This window comes from Acipenser ruthenus, chromosome 20, assembly GCF_902713425.1.
Source record: "Acipenser ruthenus chromosome 20, fAciRut3.2 maternal haplotype, whole genome shotgun sequence".
NCBI classification, from domain to species: domain Eukaryota; kingdom Metazoa; phylum Chordata; class Actinopteri; order Acipenseriformes; family Acipenseridae; genus Acipenser; species Acipenser ruthenus.
The window spans coordinates 20,125,806-20,151,035 of record NC_081208.1 but is presented as its reverse complement, the minus strand read 5'-3'; the positions used below and the strand labels follow the sequence as shown (position 1 = coordinate 20,151,035).

The 25,230-nt window shown below is 40.6% G+C and overlaps 1 protein-coding gene across 1 annotated transcript in view; it reads right to left on the bottom strand.

The window, feature by feature from the left end:
• The window catches only part of LOC117425390 (Wilms tumor protein 1-interacting protein homolog), a 37,858-nt gene extending 14,223 nt beyond the window's left edge, over positions 1 to 23,635 (bottom strand). Inside the window, exons 1-2 of the mRNA XM_034042284.3 lie at positions 21,589 to 23,635; positions 7,149 to 7,250 (exon numbers count right to left, since the gene is read on the bottom strand). Coding sequence (XP_033898175.3) covers positions 7,149 to 7,250; positions 21,589 to 23,101 — 1,615 coding nt within the window. The 5' untranslated portion in view covers positions 23,102 to 23,635. The remainder of the gene's footprint in view (positions 1 to 7,148; positions 7,251 to 21,588) is intronic.
• Positions 23,636 to 25,230: the final 1,595 nt, after the last annotated feature.

Sequence of the window (25,230 nt, the reverse complement as noted above, 5' to 3'; positions counted from 1 at the left end):
GGGTGATCAAATCGCTCAATGAATGTTTCATTGAGGTTTGCAAATAAAAAGCCATGGCAATCAATAATCAATAAATCCAGTATTTGTTGCATCTGCATAAAAAGTACAGAAATATGGCATTCAATTTCATCCCACAGACGGTCAATTAGATTGAGATCCGGGGATTGTGCTGGCCAAGAAAGACGACTGGAGTCTCATGCACCGTTAATGAATTCAAATGTGTGTGTGTGTGTGTGTTAAATGGAAACTCACTTTTTCATTTTGGTTACTTACATTACTAAATTAAACAAATAAATACATGCAAGACACTACATACAAGAGACTGCATTGTGTTTACAGTGTACCATTTTCCTGCCTCAACCATTCAAAATGTCACCATGTCCGGCAAACTGCGCAGGAAGATAGACACAAAGCAGTACACATTCATTCGAACAACAGTTTGCTCCTCAAAAGAGGCGCTGTGCAAACAGGAGCATTCCTTCTGCCTGAGGTCACTGGCTTGCACTATTCAACTGCAGCCGAGCCTGGTGCTTCTGGCACTGCGAGCAGGGAGAGGCCCACACTGTGGTAAAGACGCTTCACTCGCGCTCCTTTGCCACGGCGTTGCTTATAGCTTTATTTACCATTAAAACACTTCCAAGCAAAAGGTGGTATCGCAAGCTAGAAGCCTGCAAAAGCTGGTGTACCGGAACTTTTATTTCACATGCAAGTCTGTGTCAAGATGCTTTCTGCCGAGTTGAGGAGCTGCTTTTCTGTTCTAGCTGCCTGCCGTTGATGTAACTTCGGCTGGATCAGCCAAAGTGTCTTTACAGAAGCAGGAACAAGTTTCCTTTTGTTTTGCTGGCAAAACACAGCAGTGGTGTAGATGTTGCTGGCACCCTCTGGCTGAAGTAGCCTACGTTATATATGAATATGGCAGAACTAGATCCAAAACATTTCATTTGAAGACACCTACTCCATACGTTTCAGGAATATACTTTAAAAGGTGGGATTCTGGTGAAGCTCATTTATCCTGCAACAGCGCTGTAAGTTCAAATCCTGCGTTAAACCCAAAGGAAACACTGTTTCATATGTTCCTTTTCTCCTAAAAGACATTCAACTTCTTTGCATTTAGCATTTAGGATTATCCAGACAAGCTCAATGACAGGTAAAGACAGATTAAATAGAAGACTGGTACTAGATCAATATTGAAGGAACAGACCCAAGAACCACTTTGAACGACAGCAAACAGCATAAAGTAGATTTATGGTGCAATTAAAATGACATTTGAAGCTAATTTGGGGCCCTATTACTACACAGAAAGTCAATTTACAGTGTTGGCATTTATTAATTTACCGCATAAATGCAGATTTTTTTCCTTATGACTCAGTTAAACTTGTTTCACTGGTGATTAAGACAGAAGCATAAATCAGAATCTGGCACGATTTAGGACAACTAGTTTGGGAGAGGCCCAGGACTGGAAGAAGGGGTGGTCCTTCACATCAGGATTATAATGCATCAGTAGATAACTTGCACCTTAGTTAAAGCTAACTGTATTAGCCAGTGTTTTTAGTCATTTACTGTGGACTAAATTTGTAAAATAATAATAAAAAAAAAAACACTACAAAAAACAAAGCCTATTTCTACTTCTATAAAACTATTCATTAAAATGAAACTTCATTAAGAAAAGTTAAGCCCTCCAATCAAGAACTCTGCACAGGTCTGACTTTTGATCCAGAGAACCGGCCCCCCCTTGGCAGGCAGGTACAATAGCAGCATTGTTTCTGACAGGACTGCTCTTCCCTTGTCAGCTGAGTAGAGGCAAGGCCTTTGCCAGCTCCCCTGTGCGATTAGCCAGGGATGAATGTGCGTGGCTTAACTCAAGGTTCAGCTGTGTAAGAAAGCACACACCACTAATGTATAACGGTAGTAAAAAACAATAAAAAAGGCATAGTTTATTGTAGTAATAGAGTACAAACAGAGCAGCTAACTCCGGTCTCAGTAGGATGTACCTGAGCCCCAGACACTGGGTTGCGTTCACCATTTATACATGAGAGTTTCATCCACTCAAGCGCAAGACAAGCGCAGCACTTGAAATACAAACAATTTTCATTTGGTTATTAATAAGTACAGTAGTTTAATTAAATTTCTACATACGTGGCTCACATTAGATGTTATTATTAAAGAGATAATATACCATGAGAATGGAAGACAGGACGGCATGGCTCCAGTTATTTTCGTCCCTGAACGATACGTTTTTAGCTGGTGTTATGTCGGATTCTGTGAAATTCTGCAGCTCAACTAGATGAAATCTATTTGTCCACTAAATTCAGTTCCTTCCTCCTCATCCCAGCAGCCCAACGGCCAGGGAGGATTTTTTTTTTTTTTTTTTAATTTAGAGTGCCAGATTATTTTATCCCTGATTTTCTCCCAAATTTAGAATGTCACCGCAGCAATTCCCCACACAGATCCCACGACCGAGCCAGCTTCCTCTTCTACACCCAGGAACTCAAGAGCAGATGTCAGCAAGCCACCAGCCTCTAGAGGATAAAGGACAGCTCTGCAGGTGTCCATCTGAGCTCACTAGGCGCCTGGCCAGTAGGGTCTGTTGTGACACGATGAGAAACAGTCCTTTCCAGTTTTGCCTCCCTAACCCGGGGGAGCACCAAATCCAATGCAATGTTTCCTCTGGAATCCCCAACAAAGACCAGCAACTTCACAAAGCCAAGACGCAAACCTGCGCTCTCCTTACAGTATGACTCACGCTGCGCGCCACGCGGCTGTGCTTTTACTATAGTGATATAAAGTCATTCAATGCCACAATATTGCTGCTTTAATATTGATATGATCTACACCATTGCTGTTCAGGATCAGAGAACGTATTGATGATTGTTAAGGTTCTACAAGTTCATTCTTTGTGTAGTAAAGCCCCATATTAAAATCAGTATCTCTTAAGGGGGGCTGTGTGGCTTAGCTTGCCTGGAGCCACATTCAGTCCCTCACCTTTCATAGGGACTAAATTCACAAGGAGTGAATTGTAGTAAAGGAATGAAAATGGCTCCTATCTTGTGTCATAAATCTTCCCTCATTGTGACCGCAGTGGAAATGAGGAACAAGAAGCTGCAATGCTGTGCCTCAGGTCACCCAGGGAGATAGCTGTCTGGCTGTGACCTGCCACCCCATCTCTTCTTTTCAAGTGCATTCAAGCAACATACTGTGCAGGGGAACCCTGCAACACTGCAATAACTCAAGCTCAGCAGAAGTAGCAGAAAGTTTGCATTTGATTGATCCAACCGGTGAACTTTTTTTCTCCACCTGCAGCGTCATCACCATACATCTTTGAAATGATAAACCAAACTAATGGTAAACAAAATTAATAAACAAACAAACAAACAAACAAATAAATAAATAAATAAATAAATACACACATAAATAAATAAATGAATGAAGTGGCTGCAATTCAACCCAGTAGCTGCTTTTACAATTCTTATCAATGTTTTACAATACTTTACTATGGGGAACTTTCAGAAGAGGTGCCACAGTAGCAGAGAAAGTCATGTTGGTTAGGCTGCTCCAAGACATCAGGTTCCTACGAACATGACTCCTTGCTGCTGTGGCAAGTGCCTTTGGCATGAAAAAAATAAAGAGCCAGATTCAAGCCCTGGTCTGTTTTTTTTAAAACTAATTTTAAAAGGTGGCACAGTAATATTTTAAAAAATCAAAATCCCAGAATGTGCAGTTAAAACATTTGGCCATGGCACTGGTGGCAGTGTGCGCTATGCAGAAATCCCATAAGACGTGAATTAGGGAGATAAAAAGCAGCTAGTGTTTCCAATTGTAAAGAAGTGCCTGCGTTTCAGGCCCCAGCAAAGACCCCTGTATCCCTTCCTGAACCACTTGCCAGGACCCAGCCAGAGCCAAGAGGACACAGAGCAGTCTCCCTTGTCAGACACTCCCCATCTCTAAACTAACAAAGCCTGTTTAGTACCTGCAGACGTCTCGACTGGAAATAATGGCCTGAACCCCTGTTATTAAGAGATGCCAAGGAGAATGTATTAAGCCGTGGATTTCTAACAAGAGAGCGGAGAGGGTGGGAGGTGTTCAATATCACTGGCTCACTGTAAAGCAAGCAGGCACAGATTTTTTCAAATTATACTCGCAAACGTTTAATCTGTGAATTTAACTAGATAAGGGAAGGTATGCCAACAGCATCCATTTACAATCCTAAGGTCACTCGTGGTAACAGCAGGAAGGAATTTATATCCCTTTTAGAAACTAATAAAGTAGAGATAACCAAGGATTTCTCGTATTAACGCTGGCAGCATTTTCACTGCTTGTTGCTTCCTGGTACCCAACTACTTTTTACACTCTAGGTCAGACTCAGATTGTTCAACTGAAATAAGACCTACAGCACAGGAAGGGATTAGGTGATTAGCCAAATGCATGAACTATAGCAGGGGTGCCCAATCACAGTCCTGGAGGGCCAGGTTTAACTGGTAAAATGATATAATTACCTACTTCAGGGTCTGGATGGAGGTGTAATTGGTTCAATTAAACAATTTAGAACAGTGCTGGGACAAAGACCAGGCATAGAAGGAACAGCTTTGGCCACCCCTGCTCTATAGCAGACAAAGAACCAAAAGATATTCTGCACAGAAAAATTGGGGCAGTGATAATTATAAATTGGTCATTCCAGCTCAAGCAGGCTTGATTCTGGGGAGACGTTTCCTCCATTTGTGGGTGCTGATACACAACCCACACGTGATGGAGAAACTGGTGCCAGTGTAGGGGTTGTGTGCATGCAAAAGGGCAGCAGGGCAGCAGTGTGGAGTAGTGGTTAGGGCTCTGGACTCTTGACCGGAGGGTCGTGGGTTCAAACCCAGGTGGGGGACACTGCTGTTGGCACACTTGAGCTGGAATGACCCTGATGCCAGTTATAAGTAAGAACACTGACTTTTAAACCTTGGCTACCACTATTTAAAACCTTTATAAAAAATGTTATTAGGGCCCCACTTGACTCCACATAAACTTTCCAAAGAACAGCAAGTCAGTACGGTGGTTCAGGTGGGGTTCTCATACCTGCTGCATAAGAAGTCAAATTAAAAGTTAAATTTAAATAATAATAAAAAAAATATATATATAAAAAAAAAAACACTTTGTCAAATGAGAAACTGCTAATGTGAGATTGTATAGACATCTAAAGGGTTTTACAGTATCCATTTTTCAATATTGTCGAATATGAAATCTCTTGAAAAAAATAGCAACAAAACAGCTTCCTCCCAGGTAATTTTCTATTGCTGAAAACAAGACCCATTCAGTGCCGAGTTAGTTAAACTAAAACTCAAGGAGTTGATAACACTCGGTTCCTAAGTAAACGCAGCGCCTATGCCATGTCTTTAACGACAGCTCATGTGGGATGTGCTAAATGGCTGATCCTCACGAGCCCTTTCTTCATTTTAAAATGTGAAGGAATGTCCTCCTGTTTACCTAGGACTCAGGCCAAGCATGCCTCTGTGATAAGCAGCCCTGGTACAATCAGTCCCTCCTGTCTGATTTAAGGCCCTTGTGAGTGCTGGGGGACAGCATTCCTCGCATCTGTACCACAAACACAAACATGACCTTCAGCTCAGGGACTGTAGCGCAGGGAAACTCCAGCAGGGGGAGGGGTTGGCGGGGGGGGGGATGATAATGATAAGACATTGTAGAGCACCTGAAGACATGCCGGTTTCACAAAGAGTGTGTTTAGTCACGCCTGAGTCTAGGGTGTAACAAAGCCAATTGTTTTGAAAGTGCTATTAGCTACAAGCCATTTACTCTTCGAAACATTGTATTTTATTGTATTGTATTGTATTGTATTGTATTGTATATAGGAGGCTGTTTGGTCCAGTGGTTAAAGAGAAGGGCTTGTAACCAGGAGGTCCCCGGTTCAAATCCCACCTCAGCCACTGACTCATTGTGTGACCCTAAGCAAGTCACTTAACCTCCTTGTGCTCTGTCTTTCGGGTGAGACGTAGTTGTAAGTGACTCTGCAGCTGATGCATAGTTCTCACACCCTAGTCTCTGTAGTCTCTGTGGATAAAGACGTCTGCTAAATAAACAAATAATAATATTTACACTGCTACACTTTTAACTTTTTGGATATACAGAAGACGGTTTATTTTAGATTTTAAGATGTTATACTTTTAAAGCTGCAGCAGCCTCCTTTTAGTTTTAGTGATTTGTACAGGTGTCCTGGCAACCCCATTGGAAACACACACAGACAGGAGTACTTCAAAACAGTAATAAAAAGCCATGGATATTAACTTAAAAAATAAGTCAATTATAAAAGTCAGTAGACTTTCAATAAGTCTGAAAAAAGGTCTACAAAATTAGTTTTCAGTAGTTTTTCAAAAGCAAGAAATGTATTTGTTATCTAATTAACATTAGACTACCTTAAACTCCAGAATGGGCACTCGGTTTACGATTTACTACCTGTATTGACTTTTGAACCAGAGTTGCCCAGGTCATGGGGCCTTTCCGCCAGAGCAGCCATTTTCCTGACAATGTTTTGGAGACAGATTCTGTCCGCAGCCCTCCAGCAACAGCCTCAGGCGTGTTCCCTTGCAGTGAGCAGCCAGCAGCTGATTAGGCTGAAACCACAGCAGACACCAGCTGGCTGCAGCTCAGGGGGAATTTCAAATCTTTCAGTAAGAATAAATTATCTAGTGTCTATCTAGGAATTGCTGGAGATCCGGCTCATGTAAAAAGTCTATTGTGTGCTCATTAAAGACCAACTTGGCTACATTTCATTTCTTGTTCTTTAGATTGTTTAGATTCACCTTGCATATCTCTTTCTGTTTCAGTCATCACATGCTGGGGAATTTTTAGAAGTATAAAGGCACCCCAATGGCCACAACAGAGCTCTCACGGTCATGTCTTAAGTACATCTGGTACACTAGAGTGTAACCATTAACTTGTCCCCCTGCAAACACTCCAGCAATGGATTTAAGTAATACCACATCTGTGGAATTTCTTAACACGACTGATAATCATTTCATGCAGATATAGTCATGTCAGATTATCAGGGACAATTTCCGTATGGTCCAACCCTAGTTCATCGTGGGGGCTCTTTATTGAGGAACGGCCCGGTAGTCAATCAGTCAGTGAGCAGCAGCAGCGGATGTACTCACCGCAGGAGCAGCAGGTGAAGCAGTTGGTGTGATAGAGGTTTCCCATTGCCTGGCAGGCCTGACTCGCTCCATACACCCCCTTCCCACACTTTATACAGATTCCTGTCAGGAAAAAAACAAGCAGCTTTTTAGTCTTTATTTCAACAGGAAAAAAACACAATAATAACCACCATACACTTGTTTTCACCAATAACCTCCCCAGAAATCTAGTAGTGCTGGTCCCTGCAGAACAGTACAACATTTTAATAAATACAATGTACACTGTTAATAATACTGTATGAACAGTTCCCAATTAACCAACAACTCACAACCCCCTCCCCCAACAAACACAAAATACAATATGCATGGGTGCTGTTAACGGTATAAATGCATATGAACTGTAGTGCAATATGAACATTCAAAACTCATGTGTGACTTCCTTCTTATTTATAAGTCTATAGTTTTACAGGTTAATGGTTACACTCTGGTGTACCAGCAGTACTTAGAGAAGACATGTTTGAGAGCTCTACAGAGGCCACTGGGGTGCTTTTAACTTCCGAGTTTTAAAAAGACCCAAGAATGTGATGACTGAAACAGATACTGATATACCAAGTATTTTTAATCAAGAATACAATAGTTAACATAACTTTAATTTGTCACATACACATACAAAGTTTCTCTTTAAAGCAGCAATATATTATTATTGGATTATAGCCAAATAAGTCTGAACTGGCAGGTTTTTATCCTGAGAACAAAATGTTTCAGGACACCACAGCTCTGTGCCTCCGAGTTCTAGCTCCTATTTTAACCATCTATTCCAAAGTATTCTCATGCTAGAATGCTAAGTCAATGCTAAAATATAACCACATGCTGCCATTTCAAATTTACTCTGGCTGCCAAAGCATTTGGCTCTGGAGGGTGGTTCACTGCCAATGTAATCTTTTTTTTTTTTAAGCTTTAAATAGTTGATTAATTATTTACATGTTTGGGCAGTTCAAGTCCAGCATTGCTATTCTGCATGTTGCCTCCAGTCCAGTAAAGTAACTGCCCTGGGATTGAGTCCTATACTATATATTGAGGAGAGGCTGGGGAGTTGAGCTACAGTATATTCACAAGAATGTTTTCAGTGTCCTGGATTTTTTAACTGTCGATGGTGTCTGTTTCATCAATTTCTGTTGCTAGCTTGTCTTGAGTGATCCTCTCAAATCGAATCCAATTATCTTTAATTTGAGGAATTATCGTGTTGCAGAGAATTCGGTCAGCAGTGATAAAATTCAAGCTGATACCGGTTATATGAATTACTACTGTACACATGAGCTCCATGAGAAAGATAATTGAATCTGCACTAACAAACATCATCATTTCCCTTACTGAAAGATAATGTTGTTTGGACACCAGACAGGCAAAAATGGCAATTATATGACTGTGGTATGGAGGATAGGACAAACGAGCTGACTGAACGAAATTAACTTGACTGGAAAATATATATATATATATATATATTATATATATATATATATTTACATCCAGTCAAGTTAATTTCGTTCAGTCAGCTCGTTTATATATATATATATATATATATATATATATATATATATATATATATATATTTTTTAATCAATTTATCATATTCAAGCAAATATGATGTTAACAAGCTGCAGAACCCTTGAGACGAGGGTCCAGCCAGGGTCGTCTCCTCCTGGGGTGTTTAATCAGTAGGGTTCAGTAAAGGGATTTCCCTCCCTGACCTGTGGGAATGTAAGGCCAGCGTGGGCCCCTAGCCAAGAACAGAACCTCAATGCGAACAGGATTCGAAACCAGCTTGCAGGAGTCTCCTTGCACTTCAAGCTCAGGGTCTTTTAATAGCTAGGCCACTGAGGACTCTTGACAGGAATTATATCAGTTACTTCTTATTTATTTTGTGTGCTATTTACTGTGTGTAATATTCTGAGCAGAACGGAATCTGTTTTTGTTAGTCTACGGTACATCTCATGAATCTCTGGGCTGCCTTGCTCAGTTTGTGAAGTTTTTCCTCTGGCAAAAAATGAAAGCATTAAGCCTTGGGGATTTGAAACACCACTGAGGAAATCATGAGTGTATACCATGGTGGAGGGTTTTTTTTTTTGTCCCGAGTGATGAAGCCAGTGAAAAATCTACTGCCAAGTAGGCTACTTCATTAACCCCCACCACCCAAGAGTCAAGTAAAAAATATTTTTTAAAAAGGGCAACATGTGCATGTTTATAACCACTGAAGTACAGTTAAAATGATCTCCAAGCATCTGTGGCAGGGAGCAAAGAACATTCACTGTTACTAGGCAACACAGGTTACCAAAAACTAAAAATAATAATTAATAGACGACGCAGAAACTTCCAGCCAAAAAGACACCCGCTTTATACAACGCAGACAAATTAATACGTCTTTTTGCGGTTGTTACTATTCTGTAAACCTAAAAGGAAACTTAGTCAAATTCTTATACCAATGTTTCAACAGGAAATAGTTTTCCATCTCTGAAGACACTGGGAAAGCCTTTTTGTTTTACATTTGGTTTGTCGCAGAAGTCCCAGCCCACCACATGTACTTTTTTATTTCCTATGATGCAAGAGCCTCCAATTCAAACAGCAGTGTACACTGCAACACATAAGCGCCTATTTATCAAAGGGTAAGTGCAAAGAAAGGCATACAGGCAGTCATAATAAATAAGCTACTTAATCAACCTCAAATGACATAGGCATATATTACATTGGCTAGATAAGACAGAGTATCTTTATGTCAGTAAGCACCAGTGGAATTGGTTGGGGATATATACCAGCAAATTGAGGTAAAGAACCTTGCTAAATATGGTAACTCTGAATCGTATCACTTCAAATACAGTCAAACCCCATTAATAGCACTTTAGTTGTACTGAGCATAAATACAGACAATAAGCTGAACCTGGGATTCACCAATAACCTGGCAAAACAATCAATAAAACCAGATTTGTTTTTTTTAATAAAGTGAAAGATACTGCATTTATCACAGTAGTGTTAATTACATATATTTTGCTACACAGCCTATTACACTGTAAACACACACACACACACACGTCTATTACACTGTAAACACACACACACACACACGTCTATTACACTGTAAACACACACACACACGTCTATTACACTGTAAACACACACACACGTCTATTACACTGTAAAACACACACATTGCAGTGTTCTGTACGCTGTGCTACTGTATATTCTGAAAATTTTAAACAAGCCCATTGGCTTTATGCCACAAATGTTTACATTTGCTATAAAGAAGATATCAAAACTAGATACCCGAACACATTTGAAGGTACTGGACAGTAATCTGTTATTTCTTACAAGGCAGTACGAAGCTCGCTGTACTGTAGAGAACTGCATTCTTCAGACATGTTTTTTTAAATCCTCTATTAAAATATTGTCATCCAAGTCAAAATTTTTATCAATATTTACTTCCATCTTGAAATATTTGGCATCAAGGATTGTAAAAATTGAGTTCAAATGATATGCAGGATGCTTAGCAACAGAATGTATTTCTGTGGTCACAACGAGGGGAAAAAAAAAAAAAAATCTGGTCATTAACTTTTATAGCATGACATAAAAATAACTTGTGGGCATTTAGCAACAGGAGAGGTATAAACATGTAATTGAAATACCTTGCCTGAAAGGGATGACACTTCAGGAAGCTGTTTTCTGAAGTGTCATCCCTGCTAATTTGGATGTGGGAGGAAGGGCGGGGTCCAATGCCTGGCACAGCCCTGTCTGAATGTCCACACGCTCTAGTCTAATGACAGGACAACGCTCTTTTTTCTTTAAAGCAAACACTCGCTCCAGTCGGAGGTTGTATTCCTCAAGTCACCAGGGTGTGACCTGGCACACGTATAATCATATACTCGCAACTCAAATCAAAGCCAGCCTTTCTTTTCATGTCCTGATAACAGGTCTAATAGTCCAATCTGCTGACTGGGCTTTCATCAACATTCCTTCTGTGATTAGAACAAGGTCAGCCGATAGCGCGATCACACAGAAGCCAATAAAAATGGAGCTCAGATTAGAAGCACATTCTTTGGAGGAACAGGCAGCAATTTACTTTCGGGGAGTTTTTTTTTCTTGTATGTCGTATTGATTAGGAAGGCCTAGTCACCTTTGTGTAGTGTGCGCTAATGGCCTGCAGGGACAGACAGAATTCTACAGTTGAGAGTCATTATGACAGAATGACGTCTCAAGGTCGCTCATCACAAACACGTTAATCAAAAGGAGTGATGGTCAAGGCTTTTATAAAAAATAAAAAATAAAAAATATTTCTTACCTTCTGTACTAATTTTGATATATGTCTGCTGCCCAATTCGAATGTCTCGCTGCATCAGTCCATTTACCGATCAGGAGAACTGAAGGGGAGAACTTTTCACTTGTTGAAACTTAAGCAACAGATGTGCCAACTACTAAACCCTGGAAGTGAGGGACCAGCCCAACAAGTCTCCTCTGGTCTTGTGGGGTGCAGTTCTCCCTACACTAATGTTCTCCCCAACCAGGATCAGCAACTTGGCACCAGCAGGATTCAAACCATGTTTTCATGACTCACCTGGAGCGTGACACAGCAATACTTTAACTTGGTGAGCCACGGGAAGCCCCTCATTTACCACCAACATTTATTTTATCAGTTCAAACATTATAACCTGTATTGATTTTTTTTTTTAATTATTTTGAATTAGGCTTCAGATTAAACATTGTTACATTACTTTCAGGTCAATTTATGCAGGCTAGTTTCAGAAACTTAGAGTTGAAATGTTATTGTGCAATTCCTAACTAACTGCAACTACAATGCGACTGTAACTGTATTTTAACCTTGGCACACCTGCGTAATAGTAATTATACTGTATGCTGTCATTGATCGATTACAGATCAATTACACATTTATTTGTCATTTGATCATTATTCTTGTATTTAACCACTTTTGGAGACCCCATTTAAAATAAATAAGTTATAGGGGGGCTCCCAAGTGGCGCATCCAGTAAAAGCACTCTCGCCCCATAGTCTGGACGTCGTCGGTTCGAGTCCAGGCTATTCCTTTGCCGAAAGAGGACGGGAGCTCCTGGGGACGGCGCACAATTGGTCAAGCGCCGCCCGGGTGGAGAAGGAGGGTTAGGTCAGCCAGGGTGTCACTGCACACCAGCAACCCCTGTAGTCTGGCCGCGCGCCTGCGGTCTTGCCTGTAATCTGCCCAGAGCTGCATTGTCCTCCGACGCAGTAGCTCTGGGTGGCTGCATGGTGAGTCTGCAGTGTGAAAAAAAGCGGTCGGCTGACGACACAGGCTTCTGAGAACAGCGTGTGCTCGTCTTCGCCACTCCCGAGTCAGCGCGGGGGTGGGAGCGGTGAGCTGAGCTAAACAGAAATAATTGGACACTATTAAATTGGCGAGAAAACTACAAAAAAAGAATTGAGGATTACTAAATTTAAAAATAAATAAATACATAAATAAAGTTATATAGAATGTTTCTGTATTTGTACTGGTGATTATTGCTTAGTTATGAAGAATAAACAGAGTAAACATGTTAATGTGTAGTTGTTCATCTTTTTCTTTTTAATTGTAATTATAGTTGTAGTTACTGCAGCATCATTTAACTTTAATTGAATAAAATATTGTAATTGTAACTTCAGCAAACAATTCTGCTGTTATTGTAATTATGATAATTAACCCCCAATCTGCCTCCAGTTACAATCTTTGGAGTGTCGCTATTCAAAAATCCAATTGTAAGTCAGTTAACAGATTATGCAGGTAAAAATATCAACTCAGGGTGGTTCACCTCACCACCCAACAGTGACCCCTACTGGACAGGTAACAGATGAGGCCAGGTGGACCCAACCCAGGCTGGGCCACTGCCTTAAAGATTCAGTAATAACGGGGAATAAGGGCATATTTTTTGTTGCTGGCTCTAAGGGGCAATAGCTGAATAATACATTACACAATTTCAATGAAAAACTGTAGTATTATTACTATTATTAATATTTAACAGAGCCCGAAATGCATACAGTGCACTCTTCTGACTGTTTCCCCCCCCCCCCCCCTCTTTGTTCAGAGGGAAGTATAGCAGACAGTTTGGTTAAAACGGTGTCAGGGAATTGAACAGATGCAGACTAAAATGTGTCCACAGGATTTGTTCCAGAGGACCACACCCTCAATACTTAATCCCTCGGATAATTAGCAGGCTCTTTTTTCTTCTCTCTTCTGTAATTAAATAGTACTGTAAACCTCTAGGGAGATATATCTGACTCACAGTATTAGTAAGATATCCATAATGCAGGCTACAATTACCCCTGGACGCAGCAGTTCTCAGTGTTAAAATGTTTGTATTCTAGATACATTATTGACATAGCATTTCTAAATCTATTAAAATCAATAAAATCACAGCTAATGGAATCACAATACAGCTCTGTGGCAAACATTAAGACAATAACTTAAAGTATGCAGCTGCTGTAAAACTTCAAAAGTCTCAATATGGCAGCTATATTAGAGCAGTGGTCAATTTTATGGTCACCAGAACATTTAGCATATTTAAAAGTCACACCTCAAATGGGTTATGAGATATGAGACTTTGGTACTGTGTTGAAACACACACACACACACACACACACACACACACACACAATTGGCATGAAAATGTTCCTTTTTCTTGTGAAATACAAACGGTCAAACTTGACCAAAGGAATTACAGAATATAGCAATGTACTGAGTACAAAGTCAGTTACCCGACGCATCAGGTCTTTATCATCCAAACACAACATGACCCCAATATGGCAGCCATCTTAGGTCAAAAGACAATAACCAGAGTTCAGTTCATCAAAAACCTTGCAAATGAAGGGTTAAAAGAAGTGTTGCTACAAGAACGGCTGTTTCGTTGTGTAACTATATAGTATAGTCCTCCTGACTGTCACATCATACAATTGTGAAATGCTGATAACAGGCTATTACGAAAGCAATAGAATGTATTGAAAACAGTGAATGAATTAGTGAAAGGCTTATCTAAAGTACAGTAGAACACGTGACAGTTTACTGTGGAAGGTCTAACAGCACTTTATAAATGTCATTGGTACAGCATGGTACTGAATGGTATTGCTCATTAAATGCCTTGATGCTATTTGAATACTGCACATGAAAATCAATGGAAAATGTGTACAAAGGTTCAATATAATTGATGACTATATATACCATATCAGTGTACCTTTTTGTTGCAAATGTGTAGACTTAAGAGGGTTAAATGATTAATCTAACATAGATGTACAGCCTGAATTCAGGGATATCAACATATTTAGAGCAAAGAGACTGAATGGGGTCAAATGGGCATCAAATTCCACATATATTCTGCATTTATCCATCTGTCGTGACACTTGATGGACGACAGTATACAGTATTAACAACCCCAGCCATAACTGTCTGGCCACTGAGCCATGACCCTGCCAAGACTCTCAAGAGGCTGGCTATCCCACTGGCTGGCTAATGAAAAGGCACAGGAGGGGGCCACTTAGCAGGGCTGCAGCTCCATCCACACCATCTGTTTGTTAGAAACGCATTTCCACAACAACACACAATGTTCCCACTGCACAGCAAGTGTGAGAACAGCATCCTTTCCTTTCCTATAAACTACTGTACAGCTACCCATGGAAGAGTAAACAGATATCACTCCCTATCGTAAACCTTTACCCTGGAAAATTGTACAGTTTACCTATGCTTTTACCATGGTTATATTATGAATTTACCATAGTTTGCATGTTTTTTTTAATATATTTTACTACGACTCTCTTGGCTTTCCAATGCTTACCTATGCTTTATTACACTTTGCTATGCTTTTACTGTGCTCAACTTTTATAAGCATTAGCCTGATGTTTATTTTCAGTGGGGGTTTTTTCATGCCAGTTCCAGGTGGCCATAAAAACAGTCCAGTAGGGTTCAAGAATGAATCGATTAATCCATTATTGGTCGCCAGGGCTTTTATTTTGAGAAACTCAATTAAAACATACATTGGTCTATTGATCCCTGGTGCCCTATTTGGATCCTCACATGCTTCAAAACTACAGCTCCTTCGTTTGTATTTTCTTTGATAAGAAATGGCAAAAAACAAATGAAACACTGATTTATTCTTGCTCTTTAATAATGAAGTTGTCTCAATCCATATATGATATGACTGCGCACGGTGTAATAATGCACATACTCGTATTGAGTTTGTGATGGGTCTGCACGTTTGTCCTGTCTTGGTTTTGAATACTACTGTTCTCTAATGCATCAATTACTGTCCATTATTACCAGTCCAATATTCCATTAGGAAAGCGGCTGCTGATTGTACCTCTTCAGTCCAGGCTTTATGGTTTGACCTGGACCTAAATAAATATTATCTACTTTTATTTCTTGCCCTGAAAAAGACAAAATTCACAGCACCTAGGGCAAAGCGGTCAAGTTACCCTGCATTACAAACAGGGGTAAATACAATGTTCCTAAAATAAAATGATCTGGGGTTGAACAAAGCGATTTTCAGTTATTTTCCACATAAATTCAGTTATTTTCCTTTTACTACAGGAAAGTAAATTGTACTTGAAAAGACTTAATCAAAGCGCTAAACAAAATGAAATGCCCACACTGTCTTCAATCCAATCAAATCCTTTAGTTAAGAACAGTGGGGCCTAGTGACTACGGGTCAGGGTAGAATTTAGTTTATCAAGGCAGTTTATTTGATGTCCTTGGTGTGAGACATTAAGTTTAACATCTGAAGGACAATACCTCCTTCAGCACAGCGCACCGCACAGTATTTCAAACCTTGTTGGGTATAGAGCCATACTGATGACCATGGAGATAATAGAGACAGTACCTCATAATTGAGTAATAACCGCACAGTACAAGTCTAAAAATATTTGTACTGAAAATCGATAGTTTATCAAATTATAATGCAATCTGAAACATCTATAGGAGGCTAGGAGTGTATGATAAATGTTTGGTGAACATCAAGGCAGGATTGGTCAGTTCTTGCTGCCTGAAACAACGAGCCTAATACTTGCAATGGAAAGTATCTCTGTTAGAAGGCAGAGTGTATCAGCAATGGCAAAACAATGGAAAAGTGGCTGCCAAAAAAGACAGCTGTGGCAGCAAACAATTAATGATAGACAAAGACTGTCAGAGAGGCTTAATAATATTAATGACTGAATGGATTACCATCCTTCCAGCCCCTTGTGGATTCTATGCCACATCCTGTTAAGGCTGTTGTCAGGAGAAATGATGACCTGATATTAGCTACAGGTCCAAATAAAGTTGTCAGAAAGAGTATGTAAGTATGGAAAAAAATAATAATAATTGTGCAGTACAAAATAATTGTACAAATATATAAACTCTATTAAGGGGTACTGAGGCAGTAAGAGGATCTATTTCAAAGCCTCGGCTTCATCTTTCACCCCAAGTTTAACGTGTTTCGTTGTTATTGGGTAGAGTGCCAATGCCAGTGCCCGTGACAGCAGCAGTACCAGCCTGTGATGGTTATTGAGAAGCCACGGGGCTCCTGTGCCCTGGTACACTGTCTCCCCACTCTCAGGAGCCACGGCTGGAATACAGACGCGCTGCCCTGCTGCTGTGCTGTCTGTGTTAATGCTCCATTTAGCTGGCACTGTAATCAGAAAATTAGGCGTCGTCTCACTGCATATCAAAACAATGACCAAGAACAAGGACAAACATGCTCTCCTCACTTTTTTATATTTAATGCATACAGTGAAATACGTCTATAGAAACACCCCCAACCTGAAGTACAAATGGGCTCTTGTGCCAAGTTGCTTTTTACCTGCAAGCCTGATTCATAGATAAAGAACAATGCTTTCCTCTATATTTCTGCTTCTTTTTTGACGATAGTAGAAATTAAAGTGGACAAGATGAAAGGGGTTTTCTGTAGAATTAAACCAGTCTGATCACAGAAAAAAAAATCAAAAGGAAAAAAATACAGAACCTCCATAGTCTGAAACATATAATACCACCTTCTGACAACTTTTGAAGATAACCACTGTGACGCACTGCCGTGACGCGGATGTGTTCGTCACGTTTTAATAGTCTTTCAAAGTTGAAACGACTATTTGAATTAATTTTGAATTAGCTGGAAATCCTAATCACAGTAAAATAAACCTGGTACCCATCACATCTATTTGTGGGAGAACTCTCTTTTGTACAGTAGAATGTGTGTTGCATTTATGGTTTCCTTAGCATGGTATTATTTTGATACAGTCATTTATAAATTATGTTATATGAACGAATACGAACATGGAGTCATTTTTGCCACAAATGCATTTAGCGCAGTGTTTGTTTGAGAGTATTTGTCCCTAAACTGCTGCCTGTTCCACCATCTGCTAGTCAAACAGAACCTGTTTGTTACACTGGGTGGTGTAGGCTATATGTACTGAACATTCTCTCATGCATTTCCCTCAAACCATTTTTTTCCCAGCTTTGAAGTTCATTAAAATGTGCCTCTGATCACACTCAACACACGAGCAGCAAGACTGCTTCACTGAAGACTTACAATCAACTCCCACTCCCCAGGAACCCTGGGGCTCATCTAACAGAAAACACATTTCCACAAACCCAGTGGCTGACAGCACAAGGGAACTGATAGACCCACCAGGGGGGCAGACCGCACGCAGTTAGCAGGGCTGCAGAGGTATTTCATATACTGTCTAATGACCTGAAATCATCTCAGCAAAACCATTCTCTGTACTAATAACAACATATCAGTATGAACCACCCCCTCCGCGGCGGTACATTCTGAATTAGAGCTATCAGTATGAACCACCCCCTCCGTGACGGTACATTCTGAATTAGAGCTATCAGTATGAACCAGCCCCTCCGTGACGGTACATTCTGAATTAGAGCTATCAGTATGAACCAGCCCCTCCGCGACGGTACATTCTGAATTAGAGCTATCAGTATGAACCACCCCCTCCGCGACGGTACATTCTGAATTAGAGCTATCAATATGAACCACCCCCTCCGTGACGGTACATTCTGAATTAGAGCTATCAATATGAACCACCCCCTCCGTGACGGTACATTCTGAATTAGAGCTATCAGTATGAACCACCCCCTCCGTGACGGTACATTCTGAATTAGAGCTATCAGTATGATCCACCCCCTCCGCGGCGGTACATTCTGAATTAGAGCTATCAGTATGAACCACCCCCTCCGTGACGGTACATTCTGAATTAGAGCTATCAGTATGAACCACCTCCTCCGCGACAGTACATTCTGAATTAGAGCTATCAGTATGAAGAATAAGTTGAGGACCATGACATATATCAAGAGCCCAGAATAGCATAAAGTACAAATTAGCAATTAAATATTGAATCACATTTTTATAAGCGATTCTGCAGATATATGCAACAATGCAAGTGTGGCATACAGATGGACGGATACAGTCACTCCCAGAATCTAATATTTATACCAAATACTGTTAATAACAAGTTTCAGGACAATTGGATAAGCGGTTCTCAATATATATGCAAAACTGTAACATACAGACGAACAGACACCATCTTATATCTCCGGAATCTGACTCTCAATAGCTTCTGTAAATACTGTTAATAACAAGTTTCATGACAGTTAGATAAGCAGTTCTCCAGATGTATGCACAAATGTAGGAAGTGTGACATATGTACTATAAGCCCCCTTTACAGGGGATTTCACCTCCAGCAGGAGATAAGGAAATATCACAGGCTACAGCCCTGTACTGTACTACAAACACATCAGTCTGGAATGCTATCATTGTGTTCATAGTTCTATCTGGTTAATAAAGATCATGTTGCAGTTGCAGGGCTGCGAGAATGATCCCTATCCTATATCATGGGCCTTGTCACCTCTACTGTCCAATTATAGCATGGATTGATTCACTCCATCTTTCAATACTGTAAGCCACTTACATGTAAACATTCGATTCTTATGCTTTTGTTTCCCAAAGTGATATTAAGTGGGGTGTGAATCAGTTTGGAGTGTGAGTGATTTATAACAGCTGTTCCACACCAACACAATTTGACGTTTGTGTTATATACATATAGTGGTGCACTCAGTGAATTACATGGTTAGTGTATTGGCTGCAACTATAAGCAAACACTATGAATGAATAACCAAACAATTAGAACGTTGCATTGCGAACTTTGAGTTCTGATGCATAATTCTTTTCAGCTTGTTGTAGTTGAACAATGTTTTACGGGTGACTAATATTGAACTAGAAGGGTCTCGACAGGATAATGCAAGAATGGCATCTGTGGTAGAATGGTTTGAAAACATGAAGTAAAATGGACCCGCGGAAAAGATCTGTATTACTGACATGGTTAACTTTTACTGGACAACAGTGGAATTTAACTAACAAAGTGTCTGAAAGAATCCTAGATAACATAGGTCAACTGTAAAAGCACTAAGTTAAAGCATGTGACCTGTATCATGATATGGTTAAAAGACTGTTGTAGTGCAACGGTTCACTTTTACTGGACAACAAAGACACTTAACGAAGAAAATCCCAGAAGACGACAGCTCTGTACCAAATATGAAGACAGCAATTCAAATTGTGCTGTGTCTATAACCCAGAAACCCAGACCTCAATATGGCTGCCAAGTACTGTTATCTGACAGTAATCAAAAACATTTTTTTTATTATTATCTCACATTAAATCAAGTATCTATGGAACCAAGATGTTACTGTGCTTATTAAGATTATTAAAAAAAAAACCCTTATTTCAGAAATATGAGAGTTCAAATTTCAAAACTAAAGTACCATACTGCAGTTTGGGCTGTACAACCTGGGATATTGCAAAGTACAGAAAATAATGCAAGACAGACCTTATGCAAGCCTGCATAGCGCAGCAATCATTGTGTGTAGCTAGGAATCTACTATCAATAAACACAACATAAAGAGGATTGAGATGGCTGTTTAGGGAGTTTCTCTCTAACTCTTCTCCTAGGCAAAACGTACAGTATTATTATTATTATTCATTTCTTAGCAGACGCCCTTATCCAGGGCAACTTACAATTGTTACAAGATATCACATTATACATTAATCACATTATTTTTACATACAATTGCCCATTTATACAGTTGGGTTTTTACTGGAGCAATCTAGGTAAAGTACCTTGCTCAAGGGTACAACAGCAGTGTCCCCCACTGGGGACTGAACCCACAACCCTCCGGTCAAGAGTCCAGTGCCCTAACCACTACTCCACACTGCTGACTACAGTAGGTGTCCTGTCTGATTCCCACCCCTCTTCTGTTTGGGGGAACCCTTTTTAAAAAGAATTTTGACAGAGTTTCTCAAGGCACGTCTCGCCACAACAGCCAAAGAACATTTTTTCTGTGCATTAGAAAGAAGTGCTGTTTTACAAAACAGAAGCTTCCAATTCCTGGAGCCCCCTGAGCAATCTTTGTGGACCCCAATTTGAGGCCCCCCTATTGGGTTATTTTTAAGGTGACCATATGGGTTCAGCAGGACAGTTTGGGACAGTTCAGGCTTTTCAACTCACAACCCATTGCATTCTGGTACGTTTTACCTGTCAACCCAGTGCATTATGGTACGTATTACCTGTCTCAGGTACCATGCCTTTAATAGAAGCAGGACTACCCTTACCAGAATGCATTGGGTTGCGAGTTGAAAAGCCTGACCTGTCCCGCTTAACACTGAGCCATATGGTCACCTTACTTATTTTATGCAAAAGCAATGTATTATTAAAGTCTTATCACACAGAATAAGTAAGTATTTTTCGACTGAGGTTTCTGCGGCACTGTATGTATTCCTATTTGAATGTTTCAAGCTGTAAATGCTAAATTGATTACTTTATAACTTAACTGTAATGTGATATTCTGTAATGTGATTTTCCATACTGTGATATTTTGTAAGGCGATACTTTGTATGGTGATATTTTGAAATAACTGTAAGTCGCCCTGGATAAGGGCGTCTGCTAATAAATAAATAAATAAATAAATAAATAAATAAATAAATAATGGTGTAGAATACCGTGTGAAATGTACCATAAGCTACTACACCACTAAAGAGACCATTGGTTCAGTTGAATATATATGTGCAGAATTTGATCACACAGCGTATAATTCAAATCAGAAAGAAAAGTATAAATGACTGTCTCGCGATAAAATTACAAATGTTATGTATCCGTTACTCGAGCAACCCTTGGAATCTTAAATGTACAAAATCTGTGGTCCTCTTGTGAGAAAACAGGCCTTTGCAATACAAATTGAAGCGATTTCAATCTAAACACTGTGTTGTAAACTTGTAGCAATGACTCCTCGTCATCCCTCAAAAACACACCCTTATTTATATCATATTTTAGAAGAGTTTGCTAAATTACTCTCAAGCAGTAGCCCACCACCGGGGCAACGCAACAAATGTATCTGTAAGTATACGGAGAGATTGTAATTACTTACCAAAATATTCTTTTTTCATGTGCATCTCCAATTCCTTCTCCAATTCCAATGTCAGGGCTTCTAGTCTTCTTTCTGCCTGGCTTGGGCCACTTTCTCGGGAAGGGGCGAGTTGGTAAGGCAGCTTAAACTTTTGCGCCGGGGCCGAGGCTTTCGCGGGGCAGCAGTAGTTAAAAGGTGCTGGAACACCCGCGGCCGCGTCTGTGTTTAATCCGACCTGAGACTGCTGCTGTTCGTGCCTTGCTGGGGACGACTGGGGATAGATCCTGCTATCTCCAAAATCGTTCACCACCGATTCCTCCTGCAAACCCGGACCCAGGATGGATGACCTGGGCGAGGGCAGCTGAAGGTCCGGGTAGGCGCTCATGGAGCCCCTCGAACTCCGGGAGCTTCTAGAGCTGTGACTAGAAATGCTGGACCGTGGGCTAACCACACACGGGTTGCAGTTGCTTGCTACCCCTGGTCTGCTGCTGCCGCCTTCCTGGCTGCAGATGCTCGCACGGGGGCTGACCACTGGCATGCCATGCACGATTGTGCCTTCATGCTCGGCGTTTCCAGACGACACATAGCGCGAATCCGAGTAACTGGACCTCGGACTCGGGGTGCACGAGTACTGACTTGCAGTGCTTGATCTAGGGCTGATGTGCCGTTGGTCATACCCCATACTGATGCCACTGGTGCGGTTACTGCTGGGCTTGCTCCCGCAATCGTAGCTATTTAAGCTGGCCCGGGGACTGGAGTGCTTGCTGGTATCACTGGCAGTGCTTGCATAACTAGACCGGGGGCTCAGCACACTGCTCACGTCGTATTGCACTAGGCTGGATCGGGGGCTGGTGTATTTGTCCTGCCCGGGCACCACCAAGCTCGACCTGGGGCTACTGATGCTCGATCTGGGGCTCGTGTGCTTGCTTTGCTCCTGGGAAGACATGGAAGAAGCCAGGCTAGACCTGGGGCTGGTGGCATTGTACCTGCCGTCTTGACTGCTACTGGCGCACACATTGTTGCTCCTGGTGCCCGAGCTAGGGTAGACAGAGAAGGATGCTTGCTTGTTCACGACCGCTCCGTCATATGCACCCACCGTGCTGTACCTATGACTCTGCGCCTCTAAAGAATACCTCCGGTTCCTCTCGGAAATCCCGCTGTAGCACGGCAAGGCAACTTCAGATTTGGTGCAATGGCCATCTTCACAATAAGCTGACTCTCTTTGTGTGTTGCAAATATCCGAAGCTGCACCCTTGTTGCCATTGACTGGGCGCAAAGGGACCGCGTTGTAAACTTTATTCCCAGCCTGGTAATTTTCGCCAGTGTACTGCTGCGGGTGGTACTGCTGTTGTGCGTTGCCATTCACCGTTTTATTTTTGTGGTTCGTAATCATCTGTCCCGAAAAATCCAAATCGTGGTTTATCATCAGGTCCCTTCTCCCGCTGTAAAGTCCGTCTTTGCAAGCTTCGTACAAAGAAAGGTTCTCCATGAACGTACTCGCTTTCAATCCGATATCCTCCTCATACTTCTCCATGGTTTTGATCCCGGAGAACAAGTCAGAAAACTACAGAGTTAAGATCACAAATCCAGTTTACAACAACACAGGGAAATGTGTAGGGAGCCGTCTTTTTTATATATATATCAGTGGTAGTCCTTCTTTCAACGATGTAACTTCGCCACCCCCACATCTAAACTCGTTGCGCGGCCAAGTCCTTCAGAGATCTGAGGCACAAATCACTTTTCCAAATGATTTCAAAAAACGAAAACGTTTGTCAACTACAGTCTTTAGTAAGTTGAAAGGTCTATGCAGTCAATGGCGCGCTGCGCGGAGGAATTTTCTCTTGTAGGTTTTGAGCTTTTTAACCTGCAACGGCGTATCGCTTCCAAAAACATTGTAAAAAACCATTGACGGATAGCTGGAATGTCTCAGGCCACTTACCCCAACTGTGCTTCAATAGCTTTTACGAGCTGACAAAAAGAATAAAGGAACTTTTTTTTCTGAGGAAGGAATGCGAGGAAGGAGACGGGGTGTGCTGCTTCTCTGTGGAATGTTGAAGCGAAACCATGATAGCAACGAGCTCGGAGAGGGGCGAGAAACTCCACACGTTTCATAAAACATCTTATTTTACACAGCATTTGAACACGCATGTTTTGCGTATGCGCTCATTAAAGTTTAGGCACACATGTAGTATTTAAGCACCCTTAAAATTATTAACCCCACATTGCCACATTGCTTTAATGTTTCTAGAGTGAACATCGTGGTTATAAACTACAATACAGTATAATTGTTACACAGCTAATAAATACCTTGTAGTTTCAAAGTTATTCTAATATAAAAACACTTGACTAATTTAACAGCAGGTTAGTTCATATTAAACGAATAACTATATCCTATATTGAATATATTATTCCCTATGTCAACATTTACACATATACCAATGCCTATTGCAGTGATCTGAGGTGTGGTTTTATTAATTTGTACCACGCCTGCATAAGATACATCTGATTTTATTTTAAAGATTTTACAGCATGAATGAATCCTGCTGGACTGCAGCTACCATTTAATTTAGAGGTACTCCCGGGATAAGCAGGCGCTCGCTGGTCGGTGCCGTCCTGGTTGGGGGTATATGCTGATCAGTTTAACCCCTTAGCATTACTGGTTGATGTAACTCGGCTCCTGCAATGTACATTTACCAAACGGTGGTGTGCTCGTTTTAATAAAATTACAACCACCTATACATGTGAAATCCTAAATTAAATGGACCGATAAACACTTAATTTCGACTCAGCTGAAAAGGTATACAGTAGTTTAGTAAAGAGCAGAAGGCTGTCTGACATCTTTTACACCTGGGCTGCTATGTTTAGGTCACAGCTTTGTTTCCATGACAACCAATGATTATCATTTAATTGCACCTGGCTCACTTACGTATACATATATATATATATATATATATATATATATATATATATATATATATATATATATAAGAATTATCAGCTAGCATTGTCCATTAAATACCATTACCATAATACGCAGATAATATGCCAATCATTATTAATACGGTTTTGCTACAGTATCAGTACGCCTGTAAAACAGCCGATAGCTATGGGATTGTCAATGGTAGTCATATATATTTTTAAGCCGGTTTATAAACAATAGCAAAACAAAGTCACATGTTTCCATTGTATTCGACACAAGACTAACTGCAATTTATCCCCTACGTGTAAACAAACAGTTAATTGTTTTCTAAAGATCTAGAACTACAGTCCCGTATTAGTATAATGCAAGACACCAAAAGAACATTAAAAAGATACCATTCATAGTTCAAGGTTTAATTTTCATAACCCTTGTTAGCACTAGAATGTAAGTTTATATCAGTTTGGAATATGCAGATACACTTCTTGTCTTGCAGCGGAGTTTCACTCCTATGGTCTTGCTGTTGTCAGGCCCTGTGACCAACAGCACATTTAGTGATTTTATACCAAAACTTTGAATTGTACCTGTCCATAATTTATATATAAGAAACAAGTTAGTAACCATCATACCTTCAACACAAGCAAATGGGAACCAGTGCTAATGCTTTATGTATATACACGTACAGGGCATTGGGATATAATACTAGAAGTAGCACTTCAGTGATTAGGCTGGTGACTGTCTACCAG